This window comes from Lindgomyces ingoldianus (genome assembly GCF_010093535.1).
Source record: "Lindgomyces ingoldianus strain ATCC 200398 unplaced genomic scaffold BDR25scaffold_16, whole genome shotgun sequence".
Classification (NCBI taxonomy): Eukaryota; Fungi; Ascomycota; class Dothideomycetes; order Pleosporales; family Lindgomycetaceae; genus Lindgomyces; species Lindgomyces ingoldianus.
Genome location: NW_022985177.1, coordinates 216325 through 243006, shown reverse-complemented (window position 1 = coordinate 243006; position 26682 = coordinate 216325). Strand labels below are relative to the sequence as shown.

General features: G+C 50.2%; 9 protein-coding genes across 9 annotated transcripts; 5 read left to right on the top strand and 4 right to left on the bottom strand.

Annotated features, from left to right (window-relative positions):
- The first annotated feature begins 162 nt into the window (after window positions 1-162).
- Window positions 163-759, top strand: BDR25DRAFT_31352 (uncharacterized protein). The gene has a single exon (XM_033691383.1). It carries the CDS (start codon window positions 326-328, stop codon window positions 710-712), a length of 387 nt encoding a protein of 128 aa, XP_033547459.1. The 5' UTR covers window positions 163-325; the 3' UTR covers window positions 713-759.
- Window positions 760-2219: 1460 nt separating this feature from the next.
- On the top strand, window positions 2220-3517 carry BDR25DRAFT_355103 (uncharacterized protein; the record flags this gene model as incomplete). Its single annotated transcript, XM_033695406.1, has 11 exons — window positions 2220-2234; window positions 2284-2420; window positions 2461-2479; window positions 2510-2608; window positions 2684-2728; window positions 2800-2840; window positions 2928-3041; window positions 3076-3127; window positions 3185-3348; window positions 3384-3464; window positions 3496-3517. The coding sequence occupies 11 exons, from the start codon at window positions 2220-2222 to the stop codon at window positions 3515-3517; spliced, it is 789 nt and encodes a 262-aa protein (XP_033547458.1).
- BDR25DRAFT_303679 (HbrB-like protein) lies at window positions 3188-6268 on the bottom strand. Its single transcript, XM_033690050.1, has one exon. It carries the CDS (start codon window positions 6092-6094, stop codon window positions 3593-3595), a length of 2502 nt encoding a protein of 833 aa, XP_033547457.1. The 5' UTR covers window positions 6095-6268; the 3' UTR covers window positions 3188-3592.
- A 585-nt stretch (window positions 6269-6853) lies between these two features.
- Window positions 6854-10435, bottom strand: BDR25DRAFT_303677 (uncharacterized protein). Its single transcript, XM_033690049.1, has 4 exons — window positions 10256-10435; window positions 7775-10204; window positions 7614-7722; window positions 6854-7564 (listed from the first exon to the last, which is right to left on the bottom strand). Exons 1-4 carry the CDS (start codon window positions 10335-10337, stop codon window positions 6976-6978), a joined length of 3210 nt encoding a protein of 1069 aa, XP_033547456.1. The 5' UTR covers window positions 10338-10435; the 3' UTR covers window positions 6854-6975.
- Window positions 10436-11658: 1223 nt separating this feature from the next.
- On the top strand, window positions 11659-12543 carry BDR25DRAFT_225070 (uncharacterized protein; the record flags this gene model as incomplete). The annotated part of the gene is made up of 2 exons (XM_033685167.1): window positions 11659-12069; window positions 12157-12543. The coding sequence occupies 2 exons, from the start codon at window positions 11659-11661 to the stop codon at window positions 12541-12543; spliced, it is 798 nt and encodes a 265-aa protein (XP_033547455.1).
- A 2293-nt stretch (window positions 12544-14836) lies between these two features.
- BDR25DRAFT_261679 (uncharacterized protein) lies at window positions 14837-21439 on the bottom strand. The gene is made up of 2 exons (XM_033686718.1): window positions 20519-21439; window positions 14837-20455 (listed from the first exon to the last, which is right to left on the bottom strand). The coding sequence occupies exons 1-2, from the start codon at window positions 21411-21413 to the stop codon at window positions 14865-14867; spliced, it is 6486 nt and encodes a 2161-aa protein (XP_033547454.1). The 5' UTR covers window positions 21414-21439; the 3' UTR covers window positions 14837-14864.
- Window positions 21440-21585: 146 nt separating this feature from the next.
- On the top strand, window positions 21586-22226 carry BDR25DRAFT_286711 (uncharacterized protein). The gene is made up of 3 exons (XM_033688269.1): window positions 21586-21671; window positions 21720-21786; window positions 21832-22226. The coding sequence occupies exons 1-3, from the start codon at window positions 21617-21619 to the stop codon at window positions 22013-22015; spliced, it is 306 nt and encodes a 101-aa protein (XP_033547453.1). The 5' UTR covers window positions 21586-21616; the 3' UTR covers window positions 22016-22226.
- Window positions 21857-23337, bottom strand: BDR25DRAFT_286709 (protein prenylyltransferase). The gene is made up of 3 exons (XM_033688268.1): window positions 23300-23337; window positions 23121-23237; window positions 21857-23061 (listed from the first exon to the last, which is right to left on the bottom strand). Exons 1-3 carry the CDS (start codon window positions 23306-23308, stop codon window positions 22066-22068), a joined length of 1122 nt encoding a protein of 373 aa, XP_033547452.1. The 5' UTR covers window positions 23309-23337; the 3' UTR covers window positions 21857-22065.
- A 143-nt stretch (window positions 23338-23480) lies between these two features.
- BDR25DRAFT_286705 (WD40 repeat-like protein) lies at window positions 23481-26513 on the top strand (the record flags this gene model as incomplete). The annotated part of the gene is made up of 2 exons (XM_033688267.1): window positions 23481-25055; window positions 25213-26513. The coding sequence occupies exons 1-2, from the start codon at window positions 23699-23701 to the stop codon at window positions 26511-26513; spliced, it is 2658 nt and encodes an 885-aa protein (XP_033547451.1). The 5' UTR covers window positions 23481-23698.
- Window positions 26514-26682: the final 169 nt, after the last annotated feature.

Here is a 26682-nt window from a genome sequence, read left to right as displayed (position 1 = left end):
ATATCTTTGCCGATTAACGCCCTCTATCTTCCCCTGACCTTTTCGCTCTCGGGTGTCCTGAGTCTAGTTAGATATTCTCGGGCGTTAACTACATCGGCCTGTGACCGCAGCCGTAATTGCTCAGGTTACGTACTTTGGTCCCTTAGGTCCCCTTTTCTCCCGCAATTCCCCCATTGACGCGCTTCATTTCGCTCTGGGGTGGGAAAAAGCGCCTAGATTGATGGAGCTTAGTCTTCTCTCTAGGTGAAAACTGGTGTTTTTTTACCCCATGCATTCATAGTCAATTTCCTCCTACTGTCCTGATCTTCGGAGAGGGATATGGACAATGTATTATTTTTTGGTTTGTTGGTTTGTGTCATTTTGGTTGTATCTTGGAGGGAGGCGTTGTGGGGTGATACATATACCATCTTTTCATTTTCATCTTTTGCACAGCATAGCGAGTGGGGTGTTTCTAGTAGCCCCATCAGACAATTTCATTATCTCTCATTCAAAGTCCCTACTCGCACAACCTATTCCTCTACTATGCATAAGAAGGAAATTCTCTAGAGATTGTATATACGGACGCCCCCTTTGGTACGTCTGTTCCCGAGGCCCTTTCCCTCCCGTTCCTCTACACCAACCCTTTCCCCTCCTTTCCCCTCCTCCCCCCAACCCCTATCCAGCCTCTATCCTCGCCTTTCAACCCGCGGCTTGCCCGGTTGGCTGCGAGTGAGATGTTGTGTGGCGTTGGGGCGCAGGTCAAGGATGCAAGGATGCGGATTCATGTGCGTGCGTGTATGAACCGGATATATTGGGTATGATTGCTCTATTTCGCCTCTATGTATATTTCATATTTTTTTGAAGGACTCCCATTCCCTGCTAGCCCAGCGCGATGTATCGATAGACCCGCTGTGTTGCTGGTGTATGGGGTGGAGCGTGTTGGGGTGACCCTTTTCCTTTGTACCACTCCTCCTTCTGTTCTTTTGCGCATCATCTCTTCCCTCCACTTTCTCTCTCTCGTCAATATTTTTGTGGAATCCGAAGCGAAACGTAAGGGCAGGATGTTGTTGTCGTTGTTTCAAGGAATCGCGTCGTCCCCCTAACAGAGTTCCGTAGAGCTGCTGATCGGTAACGAGCGTTCTGCCTCGCCTCCTCCGCTTTTCTCCTCAATTCCCTCCCAGGGACCTGGGAACTGGGTAGAAAGGTGGTAGTAGAGCGTGAGGTGAGACTGATGCGTTGATTGCTAGTTTGCTGGTTTGAAGGTTATCCTCGTCCCTATGGATGTAGGGTTGGAGTTTTCCTGTGTGATTCCTGTGTGCAGCTTTTGCCCGGGGACAGTTCAGGAACTTGAGTATTAGGTTGGTGGTGGTTGCTCAATTCGATAGCGGCAATTGTAAGGGTGTGTTGGATAGTCACTCCTTTGGTCATAAAATATTGTTGTGGGAGAGTGCGGTTTTAGGATCAGAGCAGTTCAGATTGGACAAGAGTTACACACGCAGATGATAGAACCGTAGATGCCAGACAGACAAATTGATATCTCACTCCCACCAACACCCTTCCCTTCACTCCACTCTCCATCAAACCAGCCACTCACGTAGACCACAATCAGATTCATATTTGCAAAGTCCTACAGCACTAAGCCAACACCCTAAGCTTTCCTGATCCCTCATTTCCCGCACACACTATGACCACCCTTGACGACCTATCGTAACATCGGCTGTCAGGGCGGGTCTTTATAAAAACGGGGGTGCCAACTATTGAGGAATCTTACGCGATGGCTACCACAACTAGGCTCTAAAATGGCATAGGGGTTTAGGCTGAGGTAGTCCTAGTGAGGGCTAGGGACCTGTTGCTAGTTAACCGGAAGTCTATGGGGTTCTCAGTTACCACAGATGAGTGAGAGTGAGTTTGTATGCAAGTGAAATAATGTAGGGGAGCTGAGGAACCAACACGTTGGGTGGATGACCGGAGAATGTGGTAGGATAGGATAGAGGATGGAAAGGAATAGCGCACTATAGGAGCATGCAGGCTCGAGGACTACATGCTGGAACTTTGTATAGATAATATAGAGCGGTAGAGCACGATAAGCCACTGAAGACAGTGCAAAGACATTTGGTGAGATAGACTAGCTAGCCACATGTATCTGCGTGCAGGGATATTAGCGGCTCTTACATTTCTTACAAATGAGGGCTATATATGCCGTGAATACATAAATGTATAGAGATAAACATATGCCGCTGATGTTGGGTATAGGTGTAAAGGGGCGGAGCTTGCGGATACCTCTCCACCACCGACGCTGGTTAGAAGTTCTCAAAAGTCAAGCCACTTCCATCAATTTCGGTCTCCATCTCAATTAGCTACCTGCCATTTCAACCTCAATCTCCACTATCCTCGGCCTCAATCGCAGTGTTTTCAAATCTTGGAGTTCCTTTGACTATGGGGTATCCCTGAGCACCAACACCCTACCACCACCACCACAAGGACTCAATCAAACCACCCGGTAACGGCCAAGGCTATAACATGACGTCAGGCGGACAAACAAACAAAGTTCAAATTCTACATAGGAACCTCACGCCCTAAGATTGTGCGCTATCTTAAGGATGCTTTGAACCTGCAAAAACGTGATTCCGTAATTGAATGATAACCTCAATCTGTGCTATTCTAGCCTAAAATTGAGAGGGAGGGGGGGGGGGGGGGATATTAGAGATCGAAGCTCCCAGGTTTTTGTGAGGAGATGTTATCTGTGGTGGTTGGTGGCTGCTGAGTGTCTAGAATAGATAAATAAATGAAGGAGGGAATACCGCAGGTGGGTGGATTCAGGACGGTGATTCATTGAGATTATCTGGTTTCGAAGGAAGGAAGTAGGTAGTAGAGCTAGTCAATAGGTAATTATATAAAGGAAGGTGCGTAGAAATAGGCCCTGACTGGGCAATGCCTAATGATTCAAGCGGGGAATTAGCCAGTCTTCATACCATATTGATTTTAACGAGTAGGGGCTATGAACGTCGTACATATTTTAACAGATGGAGATACACATATACCACTGCTATCACCTATCACTCGTGCGTGCGGGGACTGCATACACCACATCGCCAGTGCTGGTAATGGACGGATTAAGGAGCTAAGGGTTTATGTAGCAGAGACAAATGTGAGGTGTGGAGCAGGGAAGGCAGATGTAGAGCAAATGAACGATTTCAGATTATAGGTAGATTCCATTTACATTCATATGTATATATTGATTCGACCACAAGCATGGATTGTATTTTATCAATCGAATCCATACAATATGCAGCACTGGATTAGGCGAATGAATCCAAGCATTCAAGCCAGGGCCAGAGCCAAGATACTGGCTACATTTATGCCCATTCTGTTTGTCTGTGGGTGTGAAGTACGAAATATCAAAGTGAACAAGGAAACGCCAATAGCTTCGAGCCAAGCCTAACCCAAACCGAGCCCAAGCGCAACCTAACCCAGGTCGAGTCCAAGTCTGAACCTGTCCCTATTCCTTGATCCAAGGAAACCTGGCGCCGAAACCTAAACCCGAACAAACACCCATGTCACCCAAACAGGCCAACCAACAGTTCACACATCCTCCCCCTATCTTAAACCCGCCCTATGCTGCAACTCCCATCTCCCCCACAACCCCTAAATTCAAAATCCCGCCTCCCCTCTTCGGACCCACAAAGCCCTGTCTCTGCCTCCCCGTCCTTCCCCTCCCAAGCCAATTATACTTCAACTCCCTCACCAACCTCCCCATTTTTTCCTGCGCCTCATCGGCCGACTGCAAACTCACCAGCACACAAACACATTGCAACATCCTACCCACTGTCTCTGTTACTTTTGCGGAATCCATTGGCTGGGCGCGCATAGCTGGGGGAAGCGCAGCAGGGGGGTGGAGGGAGGTGGGGTTAGAGTGGGTTGAGAATGCAGAGAATGAGCCAGCGGAGGTGTTGGACGTAGCGCGGGATCGGGAGGAAGTAGATGTTAGGGTGGTTGTGGATTCGAGGTATCCGCCACTAGAACTGCCAAGTGAGTTCAGCGAGCCCATGGTCGTGCCCGGGTCGTTCAAGCTGCCGGCAGTACCGGGTCTTTCGGCGGGGATAGGGGACGGAGATTCTAAACCCGCGTTTAGGTTTTGGAGACTCAGACGGGAAAATAAAGCCATGAGGGTGTCGTTTCGAGGGAGGATGACAGTGTCCCTGAACGTAAGCAATGTGATTCTGCGGACATCCAGCTCGCCTAGGATCGGGATGTTCTTGTTTTCGGGCGATTTGGTATTCATTTCATCGGGTAACAGCACGCCCCAGAAATCGGCGGCTGCTGTCGAAGACATGATCCCTTTGCCTTTGAACTCGAGATCTAGGGGTAGAAAAACGGCTTGCAAAAAGGGGAGAATGGTGCTGAAGACGACGAGCCACATCTCTACGAGATGGGGAATCAGGCGGTCGTCGGAGACGTGGCGGAGGGTTTGGTCGAGGGAGGAGAAACCGGTAGTTAGGAGTTCGTTTAGATCTTCGATGAGGAGGATTGGAGAGCGTTTTTGTATACATCGCTTGATGTGTACGCTGACCAAAGCATTGAAATCCTCGACCGGCGGCCGAGGGTCCTCGCCCTCAAAAATTTGCAAAAGTCTTGCTTTCAACAGCGGCCATGCGTCGTCTGGAGATAGTCCTGTGATCCCGAACGAGTTTCCAAGATTCATCATAGTGTCGTTTGAATACGCAAGTGCTGTGCCTGGCGATGGCCCTAAACCTGCCCCTGGTGTGGACCCCAGACTACCCGTGGTGGGCCACTCAGAGCGCTCGGTACTGAAAGACTGATTTCGCTCCCGGAATGGGGGGTCGAGCCCCACATCGAGGTATGCAGCAGCCTTTTCTTCCTTTTTCTTCTGTCTCAGATGACGACCGCCATGTCTGAGATCTAGTCCCGTCACGGACTGGGCGAATGTGCTCGCGTGGCCTGGGGAAGCGGGAGCTGCGAAGGAATACAACGGCTGCGGGGCGTTGGGATCTACCGGCCGCGAATTGCTGCTTGCAGAGGACAGGGGAAGATTGTGGTCGTCCTTGTCTTTGAGCTTATGCTTTTGGCGGGATAGGAAGTGGTGCTTGTGTTTCTCCTTCTCTTTCTCCTGCGGCTGGTATGTATCTGTCCGCGGTACCAAAGTTGAGGTGGATCCGTTGGCCGAGGAGTATAGGGAAGCGTTGCTGCTGATAGACGACTCGACCAAGCTCGTTGTCGACTGGTTCATCATCAAGCGATTGGGGGCCTGCGAGCTGTGAATGCCAATGCCCATCTTTCCGGGCGACGGCAGTGCTTGGTGCTTCTTATCAAAGTCCCTATCCTTCGCAATACTGATATTCTTCGGCTTCGAGAAGAGCTTCATCTTGCTCTTCTCCTTGACAGGCTTCTGCGATTGCGGCGGCTCTGGCGTTGAGGACAGCTTCGGCGAGCCATGCTCCTGGGGCTGGGGAATGCCAGGCGAGTGCAGCGGACTCCTTGGAAATGCAACGTTCGCAGCTGTTGTGGCGGCCATCCTGTTTCCTCCTACGATACCGTTCTGATACGTCATCCCGTTAGTCCTAAAAGTGACGGTGTGCCCGCCTGACGTGGGAGGGGGACTCGAGGGTTGGCGCTGGCCTGGGGGCCCCGCATTGCTGCCCGGCTCGGGTATCGTGGTCGAGCGCTTCCTCATGTGCTGCGAGGTCTGGCTGTGCATGGCCGTCTGCGCAGCGATCTGGGACGCCGTGAGCGAGGCGGCGTGTATATTCATATTAGACTGTGTGGACGTGGGTAGGCTGGGCTCAAAGTAACCTTGTGAGCGCTGTCTGGGACGATGGCCTAGCTGGGGGCCGATGTGACTCTGTGTCGCATAGTCGTCAGCGCGAAGGGGGGGGTCTTTCGGGTCTTGGGGGCGGGGAGGTGCAGTGGGCCGCGAGTAGTTGAGGGTTGAGCCTGAGTTCTCTGGGGGGGTCGCGGATGACTTCGCTGCGGGGCGCGGGGGCAAGGGAGAGCGGCGCTGCAGCGTCGTGACCTGCGATGTGTCTGAGTCGGAGCCGTCGAGGGGATCTGGTCGCTGCAGCGTGGGTGTCTGCGGTGGTGGCGAGGAAGATTGCATTGTGCCCAGGTCTTGTGCTACCAAATAAGACGATACGAGGGCCGTTCTTGTGGTACTATTACAGGCCCGGCTGCTAACGGCTCGCGCAGTGGCTTAAGGCTATAAGAATAGGCAATTCATGGCCAGCATGAAGCGCGGGAAAGATAGGGAGAACAATAAAGATCAAGGGAGGAGAGAATCTCGGAGGAGTGGGCTGAGATCAATCCTCTTGGCTGGGGAAGTTCGATGAAATGATCGCCGTGGCTGAGCGCGGACAAATCGCCGAATCCTTCAGCTTCCTCCGAGAGACTTCAACCTCCTCCCTCCCCCCCCACATCTTCTTGCCAACACCCAGAAATACAAAGCACAAAACGCAAAACACAAAATACAAAATACAAAACACAAAATACAAAACACAAAATTCAAAATAGAAAATAGAAAATACACAATACACAATACAAAATGGCCAACCTCACTGCGACATACACATCTCCGAGCAATGAACCCTCCTCACACTCCCTAAGCATCTCTCTGCCTGCAATATCCGCCTCCCCATCCACCGATGATCGTGTCGCATACCTCGCCGCTCTGCATTCGGCAACTAAGCAGCTCCAGGGCGATATAAACGCTTTCCTGACGCAGAAGATGGAGCAAGACAAAGCGGCTGGGATAGCAAAAGCAGAGGAGGCGAAAGAGGAGGAGAATTACGGGGAGGAGGTTGTTGTTGAGGGCGACTGAGAGCATTGGTGTAGCAAGCAGGCATGACTCTATCCTATCTGGGGTATTCCAATGTTCTTGTACACATCTACATCTACATCTCCATCTCCATCTCCATCTCCATCTCCATCTCCACAACCTCCCATTCCCCGCTCTACAATTTCCATGCCATCTTCTCAAACCCTCTACCTCCACGAATTAGTATTCCTCTTCCCTGCAACACTCCCCCTCAAACACCCCGAATGTACCACGCTATTATCAGGATATACCCTAATCGCACTGCCTCCAAACCGCTTATGGCAAACCGCACAATGTCGATCTTCATCAATCACTACTCTTCTATTCAATCCACCGGGCACCCTCCTCCCATGTTTATCCACCCTGCCATCGCCTAGTAATACTGCTGTCTCGATTTCGACTTTCTCGACGCCACGCAGACGAGCCACGATGCGTTCTTCGTTCATCACTGAATTTGCATTGCGGATCCGCCCGCGGAAGTAGGATTCTAGTTCTTTGACGGGGAGTGTTGGGGGTACGAGATCGAGGGTCGTGGCCGCCGGGAGGCGAGCACCATGTTTACTCAAGAGGTCCAGCGCTGGTGGCCAGTTGGGTTGGTGAGGTGATGGTGGGGTGAGGTAGAGGGAAAGCAGTATGTGATAGATGGAAGGTTCCGAGTCTTCGGGATCATATGTAGCCGGGAGGGTCGTGGTCGGCTGAAAGGATTTAGTTGGTGAGATTGGCTGAGGTGTAGAGAGATAGATCTGGTTGCAGTATCTGTGCTTCGTTAGTCAATGAAGACCGAGCGCGGTAAAGGCTGGCTTACTCTTCGGCCTTTTGGTAGTCTTTCAGTTGGAACACGTAAATTTGGAGTGCTTGTTTGTGCGAGCCCATTTTACTAAGCACTATGGCACGGGACTCGTAGTATTCGGGATCTAATAAGCGTTGTCAACTGTGAAAACAAGAGAGCTGATATGGCGTACTAACCATCAGGCGGGAGCTGTTTGAACACCCGAATTTTGTTGTATTGTGAGCTGCTCTTTAGGAACGTTTGGAGCCGCTCTCGCCACCTTTCCCTCTCTTCATCATTCTCGAATTGATCCCGCCCGGCCTTTAACCGCTCCAGAAAAAGGTCGATCAGCCGTTGATGGAAGTCTGGGGTGAGATCGTTCAGCTCCTCAACAATGTGCTCGAGATATTTCACAGCCAGCTTGAGGTCGATCTGCTGAAGGAAATCCAAGACCTTATGTCGTGGTAGAGTCTCTGCGTTCTCCGTGTCTGCGAGGAAAATCTCCATCCCAAGCCCTGGATCTGTCCTCAACGGCCACTCGGCGAACTCGAGAATCAGATCTATCATCTCTGGTGGGAGTTGCTGTAGATATCCGACTATTCGCCGAGGTCCTTGAAGGGCTGGTGAGACTTCCTCGTCCGCCTCGTTCTTGCCAAATTTCTCCAGCAGCTCCAACGCGTGACGATGCAGCTTCTTGCCATGCAAAAAGTCGATCAGGTCGGCGTATCGACCAGTCTGATACAGCTTCTCGTTGACGACATCTGGGTCGCAGAAGTTGTCGAGACGGAAGAGCGGCCCAGCAAGGCTGGGGCTAACGAGCATGTATGCGCGGAAGAGGGTAGTGTCAACCAATTGCGCAACCTCTAGGAGTTTTGCCGCCCAATCTATTTGTTCGGGAGGAACAGATTGAGGTATGAAGTAGTGGAACGGCGGCTTGTAGTCTTCTGGCTGACTTTCGCTCGGAGCTGGCAGGGGTTCTTTGAGCGTGCCATTGATATTGAGGTAGCGCTTTATTTGGACACGGCATTGTGCTAGAAAAGCTCTTAGTTCGTTGATAGCGATCTTAAGGTCCTTCCCTTCGAGGGGTTTGTCTGCCTGGGCTGGTTCTGAGGGGTTGCCAATGGTACCAGCTGCATCGGAAACATCATCTTGTTTAAGTGATTTGACCGAGGCTGTATCAGAGTCCGCCTTTTTCTGATCCGCCCTGAATCTCCCTAGCATTGATCGTCCAACCAGTGATGCCGGTGTAGAGGGCGCCACCTTACTGCCCTCAGCACTGTCTTCGGCGTTTGGTTCTTCTTGCCCTGCTTCTCGCTCCGCATCCTTCTCGGTTTTGATCGAGGAAAGATCACCAGCAATTGACTTCGGATATAGTGCAATGACTCTTTCCGGGGGAGCCTTTGCTTCCGAAAACAGCTCAAGCGATTCACGGTATTTGCGCAGGTCGAAGAGTCCTTGGGCTTTCAGCATCTTGATTTCGCGCATTCTCCCTTCTTTGTCCTGGAGCAGCGTATCCTCAAGCATGCCGAGCAAGCTAATAGCTTCATCGTATCGCCCGTTAAGGACCAATTCGTCGATCTGCGACTCGTAATTCTGTGCTCCCATCCTCCATATGCATCGGTCGCTGGCGACTAAGAATCCTTTGCCAGCATGCGCTAAGCTAATGTTTGGTTGAGGAACATGCATGAAGTTTGCGTTCGGGAGGGCGATCGTTTGAAGAAGGTTGAGTGTGTCGGGGTTTCTGACCTCAAGACCACCTTTCGATGGCGCTTGGAGGGCAAGCATGTACGGATACGAGTATGCGATGGCTTCCGGAGCAGTTGGCCACGGGACCTGCCGCTTATCCAAGGCATTCCCATCTGTGTCAATGAACAAGCTGTTCACATCCTTTGTGAGCAACATTTCGCCCTCTCCAAGCCGCGTAGACATGGGCTTCGGCACCCAACTCCCCATGCCCATGTACCCCATACCCGAAGACGATACGGCACCAAATCTTGTGCCGCCTTGCCCACCAGCTTCGCCCAACGCACCAGGCTTGTTTATGTCTTGCACTTCCTGGCTCTCTATATCCACCATGACGAATCCTGGGTCCATGCCTGCAACAATCTTCGTAGCAGTTGCCCATGTCAGACTCTTGACTGCCGCAACGAGCGTAATCTCTACCGCATCCCCAGTTAACTCCATGTCCTGCCATGTCCAGAGAATGATCTTCCGCTTCACAGCAACGGCCAGCCTGCTCACAATAGAGGGTATGCCTGTACTGGGGTCTTTAACGATGTTACTCGTGACGGCGAATGTTGTGGTACCCCTCGTCTTCTCCAGCTTCTCCTGCAATGTGTAGCTCTGTAGATCATGGATAGACACATGACTGTCCGACAGGGAGACAAGGATGTTTGCTTCTTTAATGATAGCTAGCTGCTGTATCGGGCGACGAGAGAACTTATCTTCTTCGCGAAGGAGGTCTGCAGGCTTGATTTTAGGGGTCGTAGGTTGGTCCGGCGACTCGCCGTTCTGCTCCCCGGTTTCATGGCCATTCTGGGCAGGGGCAGGCTCGGGTTCTTCAGTAGGCTCGTTGACACGGTAGATGCGCAGCGAGCCTGTGTTCAGCCCTACAAGCACTCTGTCGCCTGTATAAGTATTAGCGGGATTGATTTTTGAAGCTCTTCCAGGCTTCATACCATAGGCCAGGATTGACTCGATCTTGGACTTGTCGCGTTGCTTGAGCTCGACTATGGGCCGGGCCGTGAATGCTGACAGCATCCTGAGTACGCAGAGCTATTGTGAGGTGTCTTAAGGTGTATGCGACTCTCTGCGATTAAGGCCGGGCCGAGAGACAGCTTCGAAGCTCCATGGTTGCGTGCCCGCGAAGACGGGGAAGCTTCAGTCGTCATGCCGAGATGAACTCGGGAGCGCTTGGACCAACTGGGCACATGCTCTGCACTTTCACCTTCACATTCTGCACTAACCTGATTTAGACAAGTGAGCTAGTTTGGCAGTAGAATTTTGGCAGTAGAATTTCACGAAATGGCGGGTAAGCTAACTCGCTATTGCATTCGCTAGCCATCTTTTGAGGATGAGAGATCACATTCCTGTTTGCCACAACTTCCTGGGGCGGCGTACTGCGAACAGATACTTTGATTGCGTTGTCTGGCGTGTTTTACCAGTCATCCGCCAGCCCCAAAACTCACCAAAAATGGGAAAAATTGTACCTTGATATCTCAACAACGCCTTAAATATAGAGTCTAAAAATCTATCCCTAGTCTTAAATACCTATTTTAAGATTCCTCTTAAAGGTTCTGTTGCGTCGCCAAAAGGTCAACCTTCCAGGTAGCACAGCAGAAGGATATATATAGGCGGATAATTGTATGCGACAGGTTCTGTAGTAATAGACATAGCTGTTATTAAGGTATTAAGTTTCTGACCCCTTGGTTAAATTGCTACTTCTTAAGATTTAGAGAATGAATAGCTTTCAAGATTAAACTAGAGTCTTACAAGAGGTATAGAAGACTAGTCATACAGTTTTAGAATTTATTATGTCATTGAGATATCGTACAATTTTTCCCACTTTCGGTGAGTTTTGGGGCTGGCGGATGACTAGTAAAACACGTTAGTTATCTAATAGGACAAACGCTTTGCCATTCAGACTTACTTTGGGAACCAAGTATACCCGCGCACGAATTGTTAATTTCAGGCGCGAAACTCAAGTAGTGAGCTAGTAAATTGAGAGGGGAACCCTGCAAGAATATAATGATTAGGAACGAACGGCTTTGTCCGTGAAAGATATCTTGAGAGAAGTGTGCCTGGCAACTGAAATTTGGGGAAGTGAGAGAACAGGTACCGAGGTGCCTAGAAAGATCAGGCTGTGTCCTCAAGTGGCAGGCGGGGCGCCACATTCACACGGAATTCACGGCTTCTCGACCTACGTCACGCCAACACCCACTTTGGGGAAGACGGATTTTGTTTGCAACTAGACTTCAACCTCAACCTCAACCTCAAACACCACGACTACCTCCCTCTCCACTGTTCCACGTTTTCAATATCTTACGACGTCATCCTGGAGCCCACGACTCGCGGGCCCGGCATGGAAACCAACCAGTCAGCATCCCGGGCTGCCCGACGCTTCCTTGTCGACCGAGTTCGCGACGACTGGGACTGGCCGAATGCGCCCGAATGTTGGTCGGCGTCGGATGAAGAAGTGCGCGGCGTGAGCGAGTTCAGAGAGCGTTATTACGGTACCACATCTTCCTCCGAGCCGGACAGCGAGACTGATGCCACGAATCCGTACAAGTTCGACTCACCTGACAGCATCGGCGCTGCTCTCGAATCGAAGGCAGAAGCGCGCAAGAGGAAGAGGAGGATGGCTATAGAGAGCGAGATGGCCTGGAATGAGGGCCTCTCCTGCTTTGTTGTCAGACGAGATGTGTGGACCGGCGCTGCAGCCGTGAGGAGGTATGGTACGAATAGGGCTACGAGGGGCAGCAACGCAACAGACGTCGAGAGCCCAGACTCCACAATACCCTCAGAAGCTTCTTCTTCTAACAATACCAACGCGACACCTTCCCCCTCACCCGATACCGAGCCTCGAGTGCCGCTGGCCACCCCGATGCTCGCGAATAACTCGATCCGTAATTCCATTACGCCTAAGATATACTCCGACATCTACAACAAGATCGTCGTCTCCTCGCGTACGCCTTCCGTCCCCATCAACCTCTCCGACATGACGCGCGCACTGGTGCAAGGATGGAAAGACAATGGTGAGTGGCCTCCCAAAGCGGGGCCTTTGGATCCACTCGCCGGAAGGAAGAGAGCCGCAATCGTAGGCGTCAAGATGGACAAAGGCGTGCTACACACAGAGGAGTTTCTATCCCACCACCCGCATGTAAAGAAGGGCATGGACTCAGTCAAGCGCATGTTGCACCTAAATGGCCACCATCATGAGCATGGCGCCCCGGAAAACCATAGATGAGCTAGCCATCTCGGTTGAAGGCTAACTCTACATCTGAATAGGCACGTGCACTCCACTGAGAGCCACAGCCAAAGACATAACGACGGGCACTATAGCCATGAAAGCCTCCCCAGAGAGCCGTCCAACGAAGCGTCGCCGGCAAATGCTATCAAACCCAGGATTGTCGGATATCATCGCCTCCCAAGTCAAAATGCAGTGAGCTTCGCCGTAGTTCCAGGAGGCATGCGGGCCAAAGCCATCGCCAATCCTCTCGAGCTGAATCAGGCAGACAAGAACCAAATCGCCCGCATTCCGCCTCTAGATATCGAAGATAAACTCTGTCAAGAATACTACACCATGAACATGCTTCCCTTCTACGAAATGGCTTGCAGCAACCCCGAGTCCTTCTCTGATGCCGAGCTAGTCAATCGGAAACTTTCAACTGTTGGGCTGACCTGCACATGGCTGGTTGTCTCGCGGGATCCTAGATTATGCCGAAGAACGTAATTATTGATAAGGCACCAGCTAATAAATTAAAGGCAGAAGTGGAAATCACTTGCTTTTGTCATGCTCTCCACTGTACTGCTATGTTGCATGCATGTCCATAATTACCCGAGTTTTTAAACCTCCGAAGTATATCCATCAAAAGTGGAAGGAAATTCGACGGTAGAAGTTGTCAAGGCGGGAGGCGAATAACAACGACTGATAGCCATCCCACATCGCCGAGCGTCTTCCGAACAACAATTTCTAAGGGAGTTATCCAACTCTGTGTGTCTGTTCACTTCCTCCTCTTCTCCGTAACGTCCAAGGTGACTATAACAATCCCACCAGCTCAGATCAAAGCGTTTATAAGAGATCATGATCCGAGAGTCAGGACATTTGGAAGTTAAGACCCAAAGTAGCGGGCAGCTATTACAAAGTCTGTCGCGTACAATTATCCGCCTATATATATCCTTCTGCTGTGCTAGCTGGAAGGTTGACCTTTTGGCGAACGCAACAAAGTCATCATTGTTATCCTTTGTCGCCTCGAGCAATAATACCAGAGCAATCTCGTTGAATATGGCCTCGTGCGCGAATACAGGTTTGGCGTTAATAAAACAGCAGTGTTCCTTTCAACTTCCGTAGCTGCAGCAGTACGAGAACGGGTCTAGTTCTAGATGGCGTTCACCATTACCATACCAAGCTCGGCAAGTATCGTATCGATATGTCCAGTGCCTGAACATACGGGGAGGAAAGGGAATGCTATCGAGCAATAATATCATATTAGTAGAGCACTTCGGCTTGTCAGTTAAAGCCAACAACCCTACGACTTCCATCGCTTCCCATGTTGGTACCACCACCCCCCACTCTCGCCTTTCCGTACAGCCCTTCGGCGAGATAAGTGATAAGTGAGCGTGATATCATTCATTGTCAATTACGGAGTTTCTATCTCGAAACTACAAATACGGCCGTACGTATCCAGAGATATAGCTTGTGCTCTTTAAACATGGCAACTGGGTAATTGAATCCGCTTCTCAACGCTGTCAACACGCACGACGTTGGTGAGGGGAAACTAGAGTTGTTATGCCTGTATAGTCGGCATGGCGAGATAGAAGCAAGAATTAAAAGTAACCTGTTTGACTTTAATAGAAGCTCTTTGGAGGATACCAAGTGGGTAGGGGATAAAAAGAAGAGAGTCAGACGAAGGCGTATGTTGGGACTAGAGTCTTAGATATTAGGCTTTAGCTGTAGGAATGGGGTGAGTGGTTGGGGTTGGCATCACGGGCAGCAAGGTATATATGGCACCACGGCGTATTTTCTAATATGGCTCAAGTTCATTAAGAACAAAGCCGCGCTCTTATCTAGAAGGGAAAAAGAGCTAAGGATATACGGCAGCGCGGACAGTTAGTGCTGGGTTTTCCCGTATGAAAGTACCGGAACTTCTATCGGTTTTTGACATATGCAACTGAATCTCCACCAACGCGCGCGCTCTATTTTGACCCCACTCACACTTTTCTTACGCTAAAGCCTGCCCGCAAATCCAAACATCTATCATGGCCCATGTAATGGGGTTCAAGGACAAATTCTATCGATTGAGAAAAGGTTCTCGGGGTACAGCTACCAGATATCACCCCTATCATATCTTAATGTTACTTCAGTTAAGGGTCTAATTGATGTAAAGGGGAATGAGTGCGTTGGGAGAAGTTGAAAGGAGTCCTTGAGGCCATGGACCAATAAAGGCAAAGTCGATGGAAGTTCTTGAAATTTAGAAACCGAGGATGTAGAATTCATCATGACTGTGTGTTTTCATATCATTCCAATAATGCTATTCTATCCCACAACCAAAAACGCCTACAATGCCGCTACATAAAGCCGAAGCTGAACATTGGATAATGATATCTTTCGTTAAACTCATCACCGTACACACACCTCAGAGCTTGATGGAATCTCTCAATGGCGGACTCAGTTATCGCTTTTTCCTCTTCCACCAATCCTAAATCTACAAAAACTTCTCTCCTAGCATGGCCTTGACCAAAGAAGATCCTGCCCTGATCCACCTTCCAATTGCTGTTCATACTCTCTTGAAGACCCTGTATGCTGAAAAAAAGAAGATCTGAGCATGGCGGACTAGCTGAGTTTGTGGGCCCATCGAAGCCGGGCACTGTGTCTGGTACTTTGTTGTGTATGGCTGCAGAAACAAATATGCTGAATTGTTCAAGGTATGCGATAAACGGGGGCTGAGCTACGGACCGTGAGGTTCTCCCTTGGATGTAGTCGAGCATCGGGAGGATGGAGACAGAGGCATCAAGAAGCATTTCGATCGTTTGAAGCACATGTACTTGATTAAGAAGGAAAGGACGTCCTATCAACCTTTCTGCACCTTGAACGAATGCGTGGAGAACGGCAGAAATTGTTTCGGTAAAGCACCGGACGTTTGATGTGTCCGTGACTCTAAGATCGAAGAAGAGTGCATCCAATATTGACTTGAGCGATTGAAGGATTGGCTTGGCAATGACCAGTCCAATGGCACTCTCAAAGGAAGCCTTGATGTAAGCTGGGAAAACACCCTGTAGGAGCATCCTTCGCAGGGCTGATCCATCAGCGAAATCAGGGCCATTAGCGGAAAGAGCGGATGATAGCTGATTGACGAGGTATGGTTGTTGGCTGTCTAAGGCTGCTTGTTGCGCCACCGTTTGTATGAAGGTGGACAGCTGCTTAGCAACGCCTGGACTTGCAAGCTTTGGAGCATAGCCGCATAAGCGACCAACAACATATGTCGGATCTGTTGCTGGCAGAGGGAAAGCGGCCGAGTCTGTAAAGAAAGTCGATACGGCACAGATGTCGGAAGTGTATTGTTGGAGAAACTGTACAATTTTCTGGACGAACTCGACATAGGCACCAATTACTGTGGTGCCATGCCTGAGATCTTGATAATTTTTCTTCATTGCGTTCATCAATTCTTTGAGCATCGAAGCGTACTCTCGCTTGGTGTCTGCCACTCGGCTTGGGTCGTCAAGTATCGCTGTGTGAAGATCATCGCGCATGTTTGCTAGAATACTGGAGAGCAGTGCTAGGCGCCGGGTGCGTAATGTGTCAAATGTGACATCAAGGTGACCAGTACGGGGATCTTGGAGGAAAGGCAAATTCTGCAGCAGAGGGTGGTGAGATTGAACTTGGACAATAGCTTTTGTCAGGCGATGTTGGAATCGGAGCATCGACTCACGTTCCACCAGAGATACAAGCCAAGCGGTGAAGAATTCGCGTTGATGCTCTTTAATAGATCTCGAATCGTAGGTCACTAGTGAAGCCATGAAGTAAGGTGTAAACTTGCGTGTTTGGATTGTATCGCGAAGTTGATGCCACGACACCTGGCTGAAAGAGTCGATGTAGTGGTCCCACGATCGTTCTCGTGCCGACACTTGGCTGCCTACGATTAGAACCCAGGTATCCACGCAATCCTTCAAAAGACCATCATCCAGCGGGCGTTCTGCACCAAATGCGTTTGAAAGGAGGTGCCACAAAGGAGTCTCAATGAATTCAAGGGAACCAACGGAAGGGGTTTGCTGAAGACCCTCCACGTCATCCAATTCTGGAAACTCTCCATAGTCTTGACTTTCTTCACTCGTTTGTTGGTCAACACCTGCATTTGTATCCCGCTGCCTGAGCGCGGCAAATTCTTTGAGAACGTAGAGCGTTTCCCGAATGACGATTGTTAAGCGAGGATCATCCACATCAGCAAGCTCGAGTAGTTGAATAATGCCGCTTTCTGTGAGGAAGTTTGCGCCTCGTCCACTACCACTCTTGATCGCGTTTTGCATACCTGCAATACAGTCTCGAATCGTCGCAATGACTTGGGCTTGATTCTTGTTGACAGTTGTTCGGACCATCTGGGCAGATATCTTTGTGGTCCCGTCTGATTGTGCAGATTTGAAATACTCTTCAGCCTCAATATTTGCCAATTTGTATTGTTTCAGAGTGTGCTGAATTATTTCTTTGTGCCATAGGGCAAGCGGTTGCATTTCAGCGTACGGCTCATCGACCGATAGTTGGAATGCAGCCAGGATTGCCCAGGCTCGTACACTCAACCTGCAAGCTTCTCGATGCGATGTTTCATGATATACCAAGCCTCGGATGATATCCACCTTGGGTCGGCAAGAGGGAGGGGACGCCAAATGGAGCGTACACAGTAGATCGTGGTGATTTCGAAGTGAGTCCAGATCTGCTTGTGCCATGGGCTGATCTTTCGGATAACCTCGACCATGATTTGGAGTGCATCGAAGAACAATGCTGCGGATTTTCTTCTCCGGATACAAATTCGGCATTGCTTTGAGCCCCAGAGCTAAACACTTGAGGAAAATATGGAACGCACTGTCGTTCGAGACCACGTCTAAAGAAGGGTGGTTTGAAAAGTTCTCGAGGAATCGAGGCGACCCTCTGCCTTCTTCGTGTTGCAATTGTCGGAGGCCACGTTTTCCAAAAAAATCGAAAACAGCGCTCAACATGGGTTCGCATTTGGTCCAGTTCCAGATACGGATGAGGACGTGGCACCTTGTCAAAGTTGCCCTGATATATTCGTTCATGGAGGAGTCGTGCAATTTGACCGTGTCGGGATACAACGAAAAGAGTCGTTTCAAAAGGTCCTTCACAAAGGTCCAGCTCCCGATAGGAGTGGATGCCCTGCGATTAACCACGAAGATTCCTGACGGATCGAATTCGGAGAATGGCAGGAAAGTAAAAGCCGTGACCCAGATAGACTCAAAGGCCTTAAATTGTGTTGCGTTGACTGTCTGTCGAGACAGTTCTTGGCTGACAGCATCCCATAACATCTCTCCAGGGCCTTTTGAGAGATCTGACATATGCATACAGATGACTAGAGATTCCGCGAGAATGTCATTATCCCGGATGCCATTTTCTCGCTCCTTGTAGCTCTTGATTCTCTCCAGGAAATCCCCTAGCTCGGGTACTCCTTTGCGGACGAGATGTTCGACAACAGTCTGGAAAGTACTGCTCATAAATGCCGCGACTCCGGTCTGTACTGAAGGCTCTACTGAAGAATGTCTCGCTATCTCGCGAACTTGCATACTAAGAACTAGAAGATACGTCAATGTACGCACGCTTTGATGGCTGCATTCAGCTGTCGATTTGCATTCTGCAGTTAGCAGAGCATGGGCCTGCAGCGTTCTGCTGAAAAGCGACTCTAAGAATTGCTTCATTCTCGATGTGCAATTCCGGCGATCGACGACGTCTGAAAAGCTCAAATATGCTGAAAAATACGTGATCAACGACCTCAATATTTCAGAAGATCTTTGGAGGGCTTTTTCCATTGCCATGACCAGCTCATGGCTACCTAATGACGGGTTGTCCAAAGTCTGCCAAATACCATGACTCCACTCGGCAATTCTGGAGTACGTCGCCTCATTCCAGGGACCACATTCGGTTTCCTCCTCATCATGGTGAACAATGAGATGGCCAGCAAATAAATCCAGGTCTCTGTGCCCTGTCTGGAGCGATCGACGAAATTCTTCGCTCCCAAGGAAGCTCCGCGTTTCAAAATAAGTGCCAACAGCAAGAGGAGTGACATCGAAAGTGGTCGGAAAACGGGTGCCAAATGGGGGAAGACCTTGTAGGCCTTGAAGGTCGATCACGGTATCCGTGTTGGCAGTGGCGTCCAAAACATGATCCTGCAGTGTCGGTTCACTTGGCTGTCGGAACTCGCGAGTATCAGCGTCAATTCTTCGGGCCTGGAACTTGCGGGCGATTCTAGGCTTTCTAACAGGGGACTTTGCGTCTCTTGAGGCGGTTTGCTTCTCGCCCATATCTTTGACAGTGGGTAACGGTGGAAAGACGGCATTGCTAGTAAGGAATTTGAATAGCTGTGGGTTCCTTGAGAGATGTTCATGTGTCATTTGGAAGCGATATTGCTTGTCAAAGTTCTGCAGTCCTCTTTCAAATGCAATTCTGCGATTGCTCCGACCGAATTCCACTTCAAGTCCTTCAAGTTGTGCAGCCCGAAACGGAGAATGCTGACGAATGTGATTCGAAATAGCTTTCTTAGAAGATGAGGATCGAGTGTTGAGTTGGGTAAAGGGGACAGTTACATGGGTATTCCCACGGGAGACCAGGAGTCCCACGCAGGACCTCTTTCTACGCTCTTGCCAAGACTTTGGTACTTCAGATGTGCTTGGAGACGCAGCTGAGTGCTTGCTAGAATCTGGTAGCAGTTGAGTGTGTTGCTGATTGTCGATTCGATTAGATAGGGGGATGCGGTCTGGGCGCTGCTCAGTGGGGGTTCCAGGCTCTATAGTTGGTTTTATTGAGCCAGCCCTCCACCGCCGAAGTGTCAAAGTAGCCTCCTCAGTCTCACGATAGGTGTGTAACCTAATGTACTTGTTGTGTGGACTCTGTCGAGCTTTGTCGGATCGCCGTCGGGCTTGTCTATTCGCCAATCTGATGAACTGAGGTACCGAATGCTGGCCTTGCGATGCTGTCTCGTCCACGTCAAGAATGCTCAGAGAAGGGAGAGTATGTATATTTCTCTTTGTTTCCCCCTTTTGACGTTGTCGTCTAGAGGTAAGAACCCCAACTGATGGCACCAAGTCTGTAAAATCGTCTTCAAACAATCTTGATTTCTTCCTTGGTTTGGAAAATGTATCAGTGAGCTTTGTTTGGCGTCTTCGCTTTCTGGCGTTTCCGCCAAGTGGGAACAATTGTAGACGGTCATTCTCCATATTGTCCACGTCGTCCACAGCGTAACGTTGATCCAACGTAGCTGCCATCTCGGAGGCTACCTTAGCCGATTGCTGGATGTCATTTGCATCGGCATGAAAAGGTATCGCAGGCTCATCATCGGACTCATCAGAGATAACAATGACTTCGTTCGCTTGAGCTGTTGATGAAGAGGTGATTCCTAGACTTTTGGGACGTTTTGTGACTCTCTGAGCGACTCCTCGCTGAGCCTCAACCTTTCCTAGAGAGAATAGGAGCGTCTTCCGCTCTCTTGCCTGCTCTTGTCGTTTCTCCTGTGCTTGCCTATTAAGACGGAGCCATGATGCAGGAAGCACGCCTTTTATTCTCTTGCCCACGCGTCTGATTTGGCTCTCGCTCCCTTCCGAATCTGTTCCAGACGAGATTGAATCCGAGCACAAGTCATCGCTCAGTATCGTCGAAATGAGTGTATTTCGCTGCGTTCCTACTTGCTGCACCGGGGAGGCGCTGGAATCCGAGTCAACTTCCGCAACAAGTTGAGCATCATTTCGGACACTCGATGAATTTGATGGAGTTGGTAAGTTTGGCAGAGGTGTTGCAGCCCTGTGTCTTCCTATCCTGCGTAGGGCAGAGTTGCTCCTATCCAGCAAAGGGCTGCTCGAATATGGGGGGGAGTGCGGAATTGCCCAAATATCGCCGTGAGTGGTTGATCCAATACCGTGATCAGAGTTAGTAGTGCTAGAAGTGCCTTCCCTTGTCCTTGATATCCCAGAAGGAGCCGTTACACGACTCAACTTACGGCGTTTAATACGAGCCGAAACATTTGATCCATGGGAAGGGGGGTGAGTCTCTAAGTTCCTGCGAGAGTTGTATCTGGTGTATGCAATGGAGCGCCGGTTTGAGCTTGCATCATGGTTCGCCCGGCTACCGCTGGGTGTTGACCTAACGACATCTAATGGACTGTTGGAGAAGCTCTCCTGTTCGGGATGAAAGTCTTGTTCTTGTGTCTCTGCACCAACGGAGCCGCTTCTACGCGGTGGCGATCTCACTCTAACCACTGGCTTAATACCACGCCGTTGACATTCGCGGCGATAGCGCTCGCCTTCGAGGAGGTATGGATGCAACTGTATGGGTCTCCGTGCTCGAAACGACCGACAGGTTCTCTGCTCGGCAGACTCCCTCTCAACAGACGGCGGCTGGGGTATGACCACCTGTACCTTTGTCCGACGCTGCGGCGACAGAAAAACGACATCTTGCGGATTATTTGCAGGCGGCCGTGACGAATCGTCGTCGGTTTCTGATTCCGAAAGAAGCTCAAGCTTAAATAGGTTTGAAACCCCGATCGGCTGCGAAGTTACCGGTGGCTTCGTGCTGTGTTGTGATCTATTCGAGACTTGGGGTGGGTCAGGACTTTCGGTTTCGCGGCGTTGTTCGGCCTCAAGGGATGGTGCTGGAGAAGCCCACTGGCGAATGAACGAAGGTCCCGAAGGTGTATTCTGCAAGCCTTTGGCATATACATGTGGTTCAAGGTTCTGGGTGCAGGGGCTGTGGACCTGTGGTGGAGATGTAGGACTTAAGCAAGCGATAGCGACGCGTTCTTCGTGAGCGATTCGAACAGGCGGGGAAGAATTGATAGAAAGTGTGTCAAGATCCTCGTCTTCTTCATCTGAATCTTTAACATATCCTTTGAGTCGCCATTGGGACATTGGGACTCGGCATTTCGCTGGGGTTGATGTTGTGGGGCGCTGAAAAATGAACCAGGTGAGGTGGACCTTGACGCGCTGGATGAAAGTCTCGCGCGCCGATCACGTGGTATCGGAACATCGGACAAGTATCTGTTCCAACATCACTCTCCCTGATGATCGTCATTGATATATCAGCAATCGTTCGTCCCTGTATTTGGTATGATATGGCAGGCAAAGTTCTTCCTATCGCTCTGGCTGGCGTGATTGGGGTTGCAACCGGTATTGTGTTATGTCAAAGCAGTGTAAAATTAAACTCATGTCTTCCAGCGGTGGCGACCTTCGATCCTGCTTTCAAAGCGCAACAGAAGAAGAGATTAGAAGACGAATATAAAAGGTAAATGACTCTTTTCACCCCTGAGTTCGTACTAATGAATCTTAGTGATATCGGCGCACATCCAACAATGATGAATGACGGTATTCCCACCATACCCCAAGCTCAACCAGAAGATTCAGCCGACCGCACTTCGGGGGTAGCGTCATCAAGATTATCATCGATGCTCGGTCTGTGGGCATGGAAACGGAATCAAGATGGTTCCGACCCCAAGCCATCAAGGAAAGAATGACCTGCAACCAAAATCACCAACGGATCGATCGTCATAGCAAATCGATATTATCATGAAATATCTAGACTCCGTCCAAGGTCGTCCCACCGACCTCTACGCAGAGGATCCAGTCTCTTCAGCTCCCGCAGCCATCCTCGCATGTCTAGCACCGTGAAAGCCTGTGTACTACCTTCGATCTCAAGGTAGCAACTAGCACAGTGAAGCAGAGCTTCATAGATCCATTTACATTCAGTTTCGTCCTCGAGAATGTCTTGAATGTATTCCATTTCATGTGCATAGTACCTCTGTCTATCTTGGTTAGATAGATCCCGCACGATCATGTTCTGCGAAGCGCACTTCGGTGACAGAGTGCTCATCAGGAATTGGTGATAAAACCAAATAGACTGATCGAAGGGATCTGTGTTTATCGCCGTGCAAATCAACGCCAACTCATCGCCCAGCAATTCTCTCCTTGCGGCACTGTCCGCGCTACGTTCATCTAGAAGCATGGGGATGAGTTTGCTCCTATTATGCCAGGCGGAGAAGTTGGACAGATTTGTTTTGATCATCTTTGTGGTGTATGCGAACTCCGATTCCGTTAGACTCTGCGTAGAATGTACGGATTCGAGAGAGGTATCGGTCACAGAAGCTTGCATGCGTTCTAATTGAGCCACCACAAAACGCCGGTAAGTCCATGCATGAAAGTTGCGGCTATCCAAGTGAAGCATCTTGCCTACTAACTGGAGCTCTCCAAGCCACAATTTGCGGGCCGACGCACTATTAAACGATAACTCCCCCTTTTGCAGAATCCAAATTCTATGGTTCCATATCCAGTAGCATTTGGGAAATTTACGTAGCAGGGCGAAAGTGAGCTGCAAGTCGTCGTGAATAAGTTCTTCGCCGCGACGGTAGAGGGTTGTAGAGGGACGGTCATCTGAGGATGGAATGAGGAGCAGGTCGAGCAAGATACGGCGGCGATGGTTCCATATTGTGTAATATTCAGGGTTCTCATTCAAAAGCCTCGTAGTAAGGTCCAGTACCTCGACCGTGTATTGTCTATCAGCAACCTGTGATGAGTTTGACGTGTCAGCAAAGACCTACTAGAGATTCATGAAGCCTAGTGTACCTTGAAGTTCACTAAATCTACGAGATTATTGTAAGCGGCGATTTGCTCGAGTTCCTTCTGGCGCAACTCCTCCGAGCGTATAGCGGGATTGGTGCCTGATACTCGTGCAACGCCGTGCTAGCATCTTGTCAGAGAGTTTGTAAGTTCACGTGAGATTCTGGGTGCAAATGGTCACGTACACTTGCCATGCTTGTTTAATCAAAGGGAAAGGCTCCAGTGCATCTTGGTAGGTGCATCTTGAGAAGTTGCTGATTGCGGATCGGACTTTTGTTTCACCGAAGTGATTACGTAGGTTCACATGCGGCTCCTTCTCCGGTTGCAGAGATCGAAGCTATCCTTGGTCATCCCTCAAATGTCCTGCAAGCATCCTAAGGACCCGCAACCTTCCATGCTATACTAACACGACAGCATTAACCACGCAGCACCACACTATCCGCCAGGCTTATCCTCATTCTTACCAACGCCCCTCCCCTCCAACTCATTGTGTCGCTGACTTTCGCTCTTCTCGACTATGGTCGAGCCATTGTAGCCCAACAAAATCATCAGTTCACTTTCTTGATATTGGCCTCTACGCAGACATGACCGGATCGGACCATGGTACACGCGCTTTCTCTCCACGGCCTGTGACGCCGCCACTATCCCCAACGAAGAGCACAAGTACTGCAGACTGGACGGTTCCAAACACGCCAGTCTCGCCTCGCAAAACACGTAGCAGTTTTTTCTTCCGAGATATCGGTGCAGATCCTTTTTCTCCTACTCCTCCAACGTCCCCCACGAAGCTTAGTTTCACGGATCGCTGTGGAGCGCTTTATTTGTCCCGGCCCGCTATTCCCCATTTGGAATATGAATCCTCTCAGTCAGCCTCACCGTCACTGACAGACCATGGCTTGGAATGGTTCAGTAGTCTAACGACGCGTGGCTGCAGTCGCTCGGCTCGCTTAAACAATCGTTCAGCACCGATCCGTCGAGCCTCTACACCTCAACTGGTTAATGTTTCCGATTCCTGCGCCGTCGAACACACGTCTCAAGTCGCCACCGAGAAAGGCGGCGATCGTTGGTCTCCAAACAGAATTCAGACTAGCGAAGACCTGACGCAGTCTCCACACTCCCTTTCTCCACGTGGATATCAGGCAGATCACGAGGCCCCATTACCACCACTGCACGCTACTATTTCCGGCTGCAGATTTTCACCAACCAAATTGAGCCGCATTCCTCTCCGTAACTCCAGCTCGCCCCTGAGACCGAGTCAATGGGCGACACGAGGCGGGCTACTATCAGCTCCGCGACGATCAAACCGGGCGCAAGATCGTTTCATTCCTTCACGACGGCCTCCCAACACCGCAAGAGATAGTTTCGAACTAAACAAGGCGGCAGATCGACTTACACCTGAAGAGAAGATCACACGCGGTAGCACTACCCCTGGTGCAGACCCATTTAGCCGGCGGCTTCGACGAAGTGGTAGACTGAATGCCGAACTTCGCACTCTTCGAGAGACGCATTCAGTGATCACTGGGCGAGCTAATATGAACCGACGCGGTGCAAATCTCGGCCTCAGACGCAGTCCCTTCTCTCTCGGGGTTCGTCAAGTTAGCGCCGGAGCTGTTTGGAATGTAGGCGGGTCCTCAGCCGTTAGTGACACTGTAGTTGGTGTATCCAATGGAAGAGGCGGTGTGCTTGGTAGCGGGACGAATGCACCACTCTACACGTCTTTGTTCCTCAGTCGATCTGATCCTGAGGCGGAACTTGAGGCCTACGAGCGACGTCTTGCCCTAGCATTAGATGTTAACCAGGCAGATCGAGTTTTGGGACATACGACACCTCCACAGAGCCCAATAACGCCAAAATCAAACAGCACAGGATTACATGGTAATTTTGCAAATTCGATGACGCATGTTTGGAGAGACAATGCCTGGATGAAAGATGGATCCACTTTGCGTTTGTCCCAGTTTCTCATCCCAATGAAGGGTTTCATGCTGATAGCCCTTTCAAGCACCTAGGCGAGCACCTTCAACTTCGAGGAGGCCTGTCCCGATCCTTCCTTTTAGATATGTTAAAACCACAACCTCATAGCCTATACTAACAGTCAGCACAGTTCTGGATGCGCCACAGCTGCGGGACGACTACTATTGCTCCTTGCTTGCATATTCCCACACCTCTAAATGCCTTGCTGTAGGGCTTGGAAACTTTGTCCACCTTTGGTCGGAACAAAAAGGGGTAGATACCCCGGAGTCACTCAATACCTTGTCGATCGATGCTGCCTCAGAAGTACAACATGTTACGTCTCTGGCGTTTTCATCCGTTCAGGGTGGCCAATCGATTCTTGCTGTAGGTCGAGCCGATGGTCGAATAAATTTATGGAGTCCCTTTGATCCAGAGCCTCGTTTTCAGTCCAAGCAACCTAAGCCAATCTCATGCGTCTCCTTTAGGCCCACAATGGTTCGACGCCCTTCTCTTAGGGACATGGCCATAGCAGTTCCAACCGAAGAATTACTGGTTGGTGACGAAGCTGGTCAAGTGTACCTCTATTCCATAGAGTGGCCGAATCAAACGGATGCTGCTCTATTTGGCTGGAACGGGGCATTGACACTTTTAGCACGTATGACGATGCACACGCAACAGATCTGTGGGCTCTCTTGGTCTATCGATGGCGAGCTTTTTGCAAGTGGTGGCAACGACAACGCATGCTATCTTTTCGAGACAAAAAAGATACTGCAAAATCAAGTTGCAACGGACTCGCTGAATACGTTGAGTGTCCGATATGATCCCAACAGCGACAGCATTTGGTCAGCGCCCACTAATCGCGGGCCTGTTTTGTCTATTGAACCAGGTCGCGAGAAACACAAGTGGGAGCTCAACGCCGCCGTCAAAGCAATCGCATTCTGCCCGTGGCAGAGAGGGCTTGTTGCCATTGGCGGTGGATCTAACGACCGTTGCATCCACTTTTACCATACCGTCTCAGGCGCTTGTCTAGCAACCATCGACTGTGCAGCACAAGTAACTTCGTTGATTTGGAGCACAACACGTCGGGAGGTTGCAGCTACATTCGGCTTCGCGCAGCCAGAGCACCCCTTCCGCGTCGCAGTCTTTGCCTGGCCTTCGTGCGAGCAGATCGTTGCAATTCCTTGGTATGATGAGAATCGCGCACTATATGCTATATCGTTTCCTGGAGGCCCAAACACCGGGAGGGACAAGGGTGAGGATGGCGTGTGGTGGGGGAGGACTGTGGAGGAGGGGTGCATCGTTGTGGCAGCAAGTGACTCCGCGATTAGGTTCCATGAAATTTGGACGGAAGAGAAAAAGAGTGTATGGAAAGGTGCTGGGATCCTGGGCGGAAGTGACATTCTGGAGAACTTACACGGAATTGAGAAGGAAGGATATCCGACTATTCGGTAGAGAAGCTACAGGGAGGCTACCCACCCAGTGGGGAAATAGGCTCAGTAGCACAGTCTGATTCTTGTCAAATTAATAAACTGTCTTATTCTGACAGGAGGGAGTTAACATCGCGTTCTAAACCTTGCCGCGAGCGGTTTTTGTACGTGCGGAAAGGAATTTGTTCTGTTGA

Excerpts from the sequence above, each read along its gene's own strand:
- BDR25DRAFT_31352 (XM_033691383.1), top strand. The coding sequence starts at position 326 with ATGTATTATTTTTTGGTTTGTTGGTTTGTGTCATTTTGGTTGTATCTT.
- BDR25DRAFT_303679 (XM_033690050.1), bottom strand. The coding sequence starts at position 6,094 with ATGCAATCTTCCTCGCCACCACCGCAGACACCCACGCTGCAGCGACCA.
- BDR25DRAFT_303677 (XM_033690049.1), bottom strand. The coding sequence starts at position 10,337 with ATGCTGTCAGCATTCACGGCCCGGCCCATAGTCGAGCTCAAGCAACGC. Across the intron at positions 10,205-10,255 it reads CGAGTCAATCCTGGCCTATG|GCGACAGAGTGCTTGTAGGG; the intron begins GTATGAAGCCTG and ends ATACTTATACAG. Across the intron at positions 7,723-7,774 it reads CAAACAGCTCCCGCCTGATG|ATCCCGAATACTACGAGTCC; the intron begins GTTAGTACGCCA and ends AACGCTTATTAG.
- BDR25DRAFT_261679 (XM_033686718.1), bottom strand. The coding sequence starts at position 21,413 with ATGTCCCAATGGCGACTCAAAGGATATGTTAAAGATTCAGATGAAGAA. Across the intron at positions 20,456-20,518 it reads TGGATCAAATGTTTCGGCTC|GCACTTCTAGCACTACTAAC; the intron begins GTATTAAACGCC and ends GGACAAGGGAAG.
- BDR25DRAFT_286711 (XM_033688269.1), top strand. The coding sequence starts at position 21,617 with ATGGCAGGCAAAGTTCTTCCTATCGCTCTGGCTGGCGTGATTGGGGTT. Across the intron at positions 21,672-21,719 it reads CGTGATTGGGGTTGCAACCG|CGGTGGCGACCTTCGATCCT; the intron begins GTATTGTGTTAT and ends CATGTCTTCCAG. Across the intron at positions 21,787-21,831 it reads TTAGAAGACGAATATAAAAG|TGATATCGGCGCACATCCAA; the intron begins GTAAATGACTCT and ends AATGAATCTTAG.
- BDR25DRAFT_286709 (XM_033688268.1), bottom strand. Across the intron at positions 23,062-23,120 it reads TAGATTTAGTGAACTTCAAG|GTTGCTGATAGACAATACAC; the intron begins GTACACTAGGCT and ends AACTCATCACAG.